This window comes from Triticum aestivum, chromosome 5D (assembly GCF_018294505.1).
Source record: "Triticum aestivum cultivar Chinese Spring chromosome 5D, IWGSC CS RefSeq v2.1, whole genome shotgun sequence".
Taxonomy (NCBI): domain Eukaryota; kingdom Viridiplantae; phylum Streptophyta; class Magnoliopsida; order Poales; family Poaceae; genus Triticum; species Triticum aestivum.
This window is the reverse complement of record NC_057808.1, coordinates 446389530-446397192: the sequence shown is the minus strand read 5'-3', so window position 1 is coordinate 446397192 and position 7663 is coordinate 446389530. Positions and strand designations below refer to the sequence as shown.

The following is a 7663-nucleotide window of genomic DNA, read 5'->3' as shown; positions in this document are numbered from 1 at the left end:
CGCCCCATCCCCGTCTTCACCGCTGTCGATGGCCCGCGCCGATCTCGTCGCCGGCACGGTGGTGAGCCTCTTGTTCTTATCTTCTTTCTGAAAGAAAAAATTCATACTTTACATAGATACTTGTCTAATTTTCTTACTTTTGACACACATAATTATATATAATGCACGCACATGAACCGGCAATGGATGTATGGTGATAGACACACCTCCGATAAAGAATGGGACGGCAGTGGTCCGCCGGCAAGCTCGTTCTGATCCTAGACGCAGTACATTGGAATCCTGAAGCACCACCACGAACGCTACCGCGCGTGCACCTGCGGTGCGGTAAGGCACCACCCTGTTGTGCCAGCAGCCAACTCCGGCGTGTCAGCTTAGTTATCCTCATCAAGCCACAACCTTGATGTCTAGCATCCCAACTGGTAGACGGTTCCCTTTCCCCCGGATCAATGAAGAAGGGAGAAGTCAGTTGATTCCTCCGAAGAACCGGAAGCGAAGCGCTATGCCGGGGCGAGGGGACGGGAAAAGAAACTGATCCGAAGAAAGATATTGGATAGATCATTGCGTGTGCGTAGAATTTTTTTATTTTCCATGCAACGTTCCCAACACTTAGTAACATCAAGAATTTGTCATAGTTATTGGCTTTGGCCCACAGTTCAGAATCATCTAACACTTTTCTGTGCTCCAGTTTTGGGCCATCATATTTCCCCGAGAATCAAGCGAAAGGAAGAGGAAAGTAAAATGTTGATACATGCTCTGTTGCAAGTGTTTACGTCGCGCGGGTTGGTTCAATCTATCTAATTTGGGTACACAACAGCTTATTTGTAAGAAAACTCAAGAACACACTTTTGTAATTTGTTGTGTAATATGTTGATAGATCTGTGGTTGGGGAGCAGACTTGGATTACAAGGTTTCTCCTTTCAGCCCACTTGCTTGTTTGTTAATGTCCATCTTTTAGCTATCATGCAGAAACTTTAATCTATTTTGCATAATACATTTCTTCAGAGAAACCGTTGGTTGTGTGCAAAATATATTTCTTCAAAAAATGTGTTATTGTGCAGAAACTACAATGAAGTTGTCGGGGAGAAGATCCAGTGAACTCAGCTACACCGAGTTGGGTCAAAGTGATTGGTACGTTTTCCTGATCTGCATCCAATCTTAATATATTTCTGTTAATAAGCACATTTTGATACTTTGGAGGCATGTCATATAACTATCAATAATAAGGTATTATTGCTTTTGTACATATTCAGGTCCTTCAAACGGTCTATTGTGCGTCAAAAGTCACATTCATCCCTGGGAAATTCCACCGCAGCCTTGGTCGTTTAATTCTTATAGTTCATCTCATTCAAAATTAATTAGTTTTATAAAAAAAAGTTAATCTATTTTAAGATTCATAGAATTGTGCATTGTAAAGCATAAAGTAAACACAAATAATGGCAATTCATTTAGGAAAAAAATTGGGCAATTATGGTACGGAAGATTCTAAAACAAAGGAGAAGTGCTTGTGTTTTGAGGTTTGTGCATTATGCTTAAGTTCAACCATGGAGTCTTCTACATTGTACATGTGTCAGAATCTGGTGAAATGTAGATGATATCCAACGGCCAGTAGTGCTCGGATTTGCCATCTCTGCACCGTCGGATTGGCTTTATCTAACGACCATCTTTCAAAATTATTCGCACACTATATAGGGGTATAGATTTGTATTGTTTCTAAACTGAAAAAATGATGCCCTCTTGTTCACCGATTATCTATGAACTGAAATGATGCCCTCATGTACTACATTGGTCTTTCATATGCTGGTTGTGCACACATGGCATTAGCTTGTCCTTTTCTACTTTATTTGTTCAGCTCACTAGAAATGGAAATATCGCCTGAAACTTTTATGCACATGGTACCTTCGATCTTCAGTTCCTTAATATATCTGGTTAAGCTTACCTGCAAAGGTTATCATAAACCGTAACTATCTAACATGCATTGCACTCTGACCTGATGTAGTAATTCGTAACAGCAGTGCCACGGTTTAGTTCAGCATGGGGACCAACTAGCTCTACAATGTCCACTCCTACTGGTCTCTGACCTGTCAAACAAGAAGACATGGTGCAGCTAGCTGCTGAAAAGGAGATGACTATAGTCCTCTTGACAACGAAGACGAGACGCGGCAGACCAAGCCTTTGCGTTCTCCAGTCGCATGCACAAGGAGTTCCGCAAGATGGCCAATGTTGTTAAGAACCAGGTCACTAGCAACCAACTACTACATGGCTGACGACCAAACCCGTAATTGCAAGACTTCAGTTTACTGCAACCTGGTAAATGATGAGTATAATGAATGATGCGCTCAGCAAACTGGTTGTGCGAGTAGGTTCGACATTTGTACCCCATGACTATGTTTCCAGAATTGATTGGGACATTCCCCCTTTTCTTTAGAGATGAAGGGAACATTGGCACCACATCTATGCCATGCATGCGAGCATGATTACTCACTATACTCATGTTCGTTTTTGCTTATGTTTTTCAACCATGTATATCATTTATGTGTGTGAACATATGGTGTCCTTTTAAAAATACATATTGTTGTGCATCGATTTCTTCATGGTCATGCCTTCATATATTTTTTCAAAAAATTCATAATATCAATGTAAAATTTATATTCACATGACTTTTCGTGGGCAAGGATTCGAAAAGGATTTGGTCCATAAAATCGTTTTAAAAAAAATTCCCTCAAATATTGTCAGTTTACTCATGATTGCCAAATATGTTCACTAAATATTGCCTCTCTTATTTTAGCACACTATATATTCTTATTCATTGTTCTCTAGAACGAATGATGATTTTTTACACGATAATACGTGTGTTGCACGTGCACATTTACTAGTTTAACGAAAAAAGATATGCACTAGAAATGATATATTCCACGTGTTGCTACAGAATTGCCTGCAATTATTTCGGCCAGACTTAGTTAAATGAACATTAGTATTTCGATTAAAAACATGAGAATTTGAAACTGTAATTTATTTAAATTGTTGACTTTTCATTTTATTTTAGTTGTAGGATATCATATATCCTACATATAACTAAATAGTGAACCTCACAAATCTATTTATCTCAATATGCATGCATGCCACCTCGACATGCAAGCATGCATGAGAAAACACAACGAGCACGCCAACATGCATAGTCAAAGACCCACCTCAATAAGATTAATTCAGCAAATCATATACTTCGTTCGTTTTTATTTACTCGGCATATTAGGTTAGCCTAAAGTCAAACTTTATATACTTTTAACAAGTTTGTAGAAAAATGTATTAACATATACACCATCAAATCAATACCATTGGATTCATCGTTGCATATATTTTCACATCATATAAATTTGTTACTGTAAATGTTTATATTATTTTCTACAAACTTGGTGAAACTTTATAAAGTTTGACTTCAGTCAAAGTTAATATGTGGAGTAAATAAAAACAGAGGGAGTATTGCGTAGTCCTCATATGATTAGAATGAATATTTTTTTTTTCTAGAGCCGTGTGGGGGGTAAAACCACAGCTGGGCTGGAATAACAATCTGGGGGCCTGCTGACGTGCCAAATGCGTCAGGGTCTGGCCCATTTCCTTGCGCCGATCGCTTCCATTCCCCCCGGTGCGCTCCTGCCGTCCAGGCAAAGCGTCGAGCACATGGCGCGCGCCCTCCTCCGCCGCCGCGGCGCGCTCTCCTCTCTCCTCTCCGCGGCCGCCCCCACGGCGCCCAGTCTCGTCCCGTCACTCTCCTCCGCCGCCGCCCTCGCGCAGCTGCGCTCCCCGCTCGACGAACGCCTGCTCCGCCTCCTGCGCTCCGAGATCTCCTACGTCGCCGACCGCCGCCCTCCCCACCAGGTACCGCCCCTCTCCCCCCCACTCCTCGCCCCCTTATACCGCACGTGATCTCCCCGTCCGATTCGCCCGCCGTCCCCTCGCAGCCGCCGACGAGCTTCAGGTCGTTCGCCGTGGAGGACCGCCCGGGGGAGCAGTGGGTGCGCCTCCGCGCCGCCCGCCGAGGCCCCGGGGCCGGGGAGGAGGCCATCAAGATCGACGCCACCTTGTTCGACGGCGTCGCGGAGCTGCCCCCCGACGCTTCCCTCTTCAACCGGGTCGAGGCGCTCGAGCAAGGGCCGCGCCTCCACCTCAGCCTCATCGTCGAGGTGGCCCGCGCCGACCGCGTCCTGGGGTTCATCTGCTCCGCCTGGCCCGACAACCTTACCGTCCGCCACGTGCTCACCCTCAGGGGCGCCGGCGCCGCCACTGACGACCGCGGTGCCCGCGACTTCACGTACGGTCTAGTTTTGTTCAGTCCATTTTGGCTGTGTGCTATGGTTTTCTGTGCTTTCTGAATATTGTTCGCTGTGGCTGACCTCGAGGCGCAGGAAGCTGGAGCCTGCAGAGAGGGAGGCGGTGAAGAAGTTCCTGCAGGAGAGGGAGGTGGATGCCGAGCTCGCCGAGTTCTTGCACGACTACGTTGCGAATAAGGAGAAGATGGAGATGCTCCGGTGGCTGAAGACAGTCGAATCATTCGTCGAGAAGTAAGCTAAGGAGCTGAAGGCTTGTTAGCAGGTGATTTTTTTCATCCTCATACATATGTTCAGAGTTATGGAGATGAATGGGGCGACACAATGTTGCGAGTTCGAGAACAAATTGAGCTTCAGATAGAACTCATAAGATAAGCTAGTATTTAATGCACTTTCTTGTAGTATGGAAGCAAGCTCGCAGGTAGAATTATATGTGAGAGTAGTAGTAAGGAATGAGCCATAAACGTTTCGTGAGGTAAAAGAAGCAACAATCCATCTTGTAGTTGGTTATTTTCAAAAATGATTTGGTCTTGTGGCTACCTGTGACAAGGTCTGCAAATCGTCTAAATATAGAGATCGATGAAGTTCATGTTTGCCAGTTTCCACTTTCTGAAGTGTGAAAGGAGTGTTCTCAGTGCATGAGCTTTATTTATCTTTGTCAAATGCTAATATTTTACACACTGAACATTTTGCCCCTTTTTCCCATTTCACGGAGGACCCTAAAAGGGAGTTAAATGGGGGAAGCTGATATAACTTAAAAAACACTACTACAGTTCCAGTCGGTATGTGTTTACATGAACGAGAGAGAGAGAGCAAACATACGCAATTTTGATTACCTGCAGGATTTAAAATCTTATCTATGAACTTGTTTTTTTTAGCTACAATACAGCAGGAGAGGCTTCTATTGCTTACTTAATTTAATAAAAATAATGTACACTGTACAGTGAGTTAGCAGAAAGGCTACATAGACTGGAGGGGAAGGGGGTTAGTGCAGAAAACAAACAACAAAGAAAAAGAAATTACAAGAAGATAGTGGAGATGAAGGTCTGAGGATGCCAATCTTAAGCATAGCAATCCAGGCCTGGACAGAGGGCTCCACACTATCATCAAAATGATAATTGTTCCTTAGTTTCCAAATGTTCCAAGCAGCAAGGATAATATTACCTCCATCCCAAATTAGTTGTCTTAGATTTGTCTAGATACAGATGTGTCTAACACTTCTAGATACATTTGTATCTAGATAAATCTAAGACAACTAATTCGGAACGGAGGGATTAACTTATTTGAACAGTGGGTGTGGCCAGGCTCTAGCCGAAGAATCAAACATGTCTTGAAGTGACAATGAGGTATCACTGGATATGGAACACATTCCAGCAAACAGTACTGAACTGACAGGTAAAGAACAAATGTTTGCTAGTTTCAAGCTCACCAGAAGGGCAGAGTAAACAAGTGATCATCGCCAATATTGAAATGTCTTTGACAGAGCATATCTCTTGTATTAACTCTGTCCATGAGCATTAGCCAAGCAAAAACCTTGTGTTTCATGATACATTTTTGACTTCCAAATCATGGTGATATTACCTGGGTGGATTAATCTCTCTGAAATACTCCCTCCGTTCACTATTGTAAGATGTTTTGGGTATTTCAATATGGGCTACATACAGACTGAAATAAGTGAACAAACACGTAGTACTTATAGACTTTATGAGCTTTATAGTTGACATCTCCCAACCACAGAACCCAATCATCAAAAGACATAGGGTTTAGTCCCACTTGGTTAATCTTTATCTGCAAGGAATCTAGTTCTGCTCTGGCTTCAATAGAGAGAGGGAGAGCAAAATTTGCATCTCGATCCCATGATATTTAAACCACAACAACATGACCCAAGGGACATCAGCCTTAAGTATGAATTTACGAATAAACTCGAGAAGAAGGGCTTGATTTTGCACTTTGATGTTTAAATCCCCAGCTCCCCTTTCTGCTTCGGTAGACATACTAGCTCCCAGGCAGCTAACGAATGAGAGCGAGCATCACGATCAACCACCTTTCTCCACAAACAATGCCTTCTAGCACGATCAAACAACTCAATCACCTTGATGGGAAGCTTTGACAACACACATGGCAAATGAAAGGAGAGACGACAGAGCAGAGTCGATAAGCTGAACTTTTCCTCCATAAGAGAGCCAAATGGTCGTGCCCATGGGACGACGCTCAGTGCTATCAACCAGTGTTCTCACAGTTGGTCGCGTTGTGGCCAAGGGGAGGCAAAGATAGGTGAACGGCATGGTTCCAACTTCCAACTTGACAGCCCAACACATTAGCCAGATCAGAGGCCGCATCAGCCGCAACATTGATAGGAATCAGCGAGTTACTGCAGTTTATTTTCAGACCTGTAGCAGAGGCGTGTGTATCAAGCAGGGCTTTGACAGCCTGAAGATTGGCCCGGTCCGCAGGCAAGATTTGGATTGTGTCGTCGGGCTTATTGGATGACCGGATAATCTTCAGAGGCAGGTTGGCTGATTGGGAGGCGCAAGTACCCCTCATGCCAAGCTTTGTTGACTAGAGATTGAAGCAAGTTTGCTGCCAAGACAAATAATAACGGAGACAATGGATCACCTCGGTGCACACCCCTGCGGCATTTGAATTCATTGCCAGGCACACCATTCAACACAAACGAAAACGAGCCTGAGCTCAACAACATATTTATCCACATGATCCATTTGTCATTGAATTCTTTGTGCTTTAGCGTGTTTCAGATAGAGGAGTGCTCCATCGTATCGAACACTTTCTCAAAGTCGAGTGCAGAATATAACAATCTCATGTCCAGAAGCTTTGCACTGATGTAAGTACTGAAAGGCCCAACGCAAACAATCCTGGATCGTGAGATTCTTGATTAAGCCGTGCTGGTTGCGATGAACTAGTTTGAGAATCCAAGACTGCAGTCTCCCCCGCAAGAGTCTTGGTCAAAACTTTGAGCACATGGTTCAGCAACGAAATAGGGCGAAAATCATTGACCTTCTCCGGCGAAAATCATTGAGCGTCCGACAATCCAAGGAAATCTTTCCCTCCCAAAAGTCAGAGCATAACTGATAAAAAATTGGTTTTTTTAGAACAAACTGATAAAAGTCTGGTGCTATGATATTCCAGCAAACCTTCGAAAATTGTCCATTAAACTCATCGGGCCCAAGTGCTCTGATCAGCTGGAATAATCTTAACGACCCTGTCAATTTCAGCTTGTGAAATAGGGGTTGAGTGGATTTCCAAACCAGGCACCCTTTGAATTATCTCAGCCATATCGAAATCACAAATCAACTCTGTCAAAACCCCCCTTCTGTTTTTGA

The 7663-nt window shown here is 43.7% G+C and overlaps 1 protein-coding gene across 1 annotated transcript; it reads left to right on the top strand.

Annotated features, from left to right (window-relative positions):
• The first annotated feature begins 3583 nt into the window (after nt 1-3583).
• LOC123122588 (uncharacterized protein At2g39795, mitochondrial) lies at nt 3584-4915 on the top strand. The gene is made up of 3 exons (XM_044542809.1): nt 3584-3873; nt 3957-4306; nt 4401-4915. Exons 1-3 carry the CDS (start codon nt 3589-3591, stop codon nt 4558-4560), a joined length of 795 nt encoding a protein of 264 aa, XP_044398744.1. The 5' UTR covers nt 3584-3588; the 3' UTR covers nt 4561-4915.
• The last annotated feature ends 2748 nt before the right edge of the window (nt 4916-7663 follow it).

Excerpts from the sequence above, each read along its gene's own strand:
- LOC123122588 (XM_044542809.1), top strand. The coding sequence starts at position 3,589 with ATGCGTCAGGGTCTGGCCCATTTCCTTGCGCCGATCGCTTCCATTCCC. Across the intron at positions 3,874-3,956 it reads ACCGCCGCCCTCCCCACCAG|CCGCCGACGAGCTTCAGGTC; the intron begins GTACCGCCCCTC and ends GTCCCCTCGCAG. Across the intron at positions 4,307-4,400 it reads CGCGGTGCCCGCGACTTCAC|GAAGCTGGAGCCTGCAGAGA; the intron begins GTACGGTCTAGT and ends CTCGAGGCGCAG.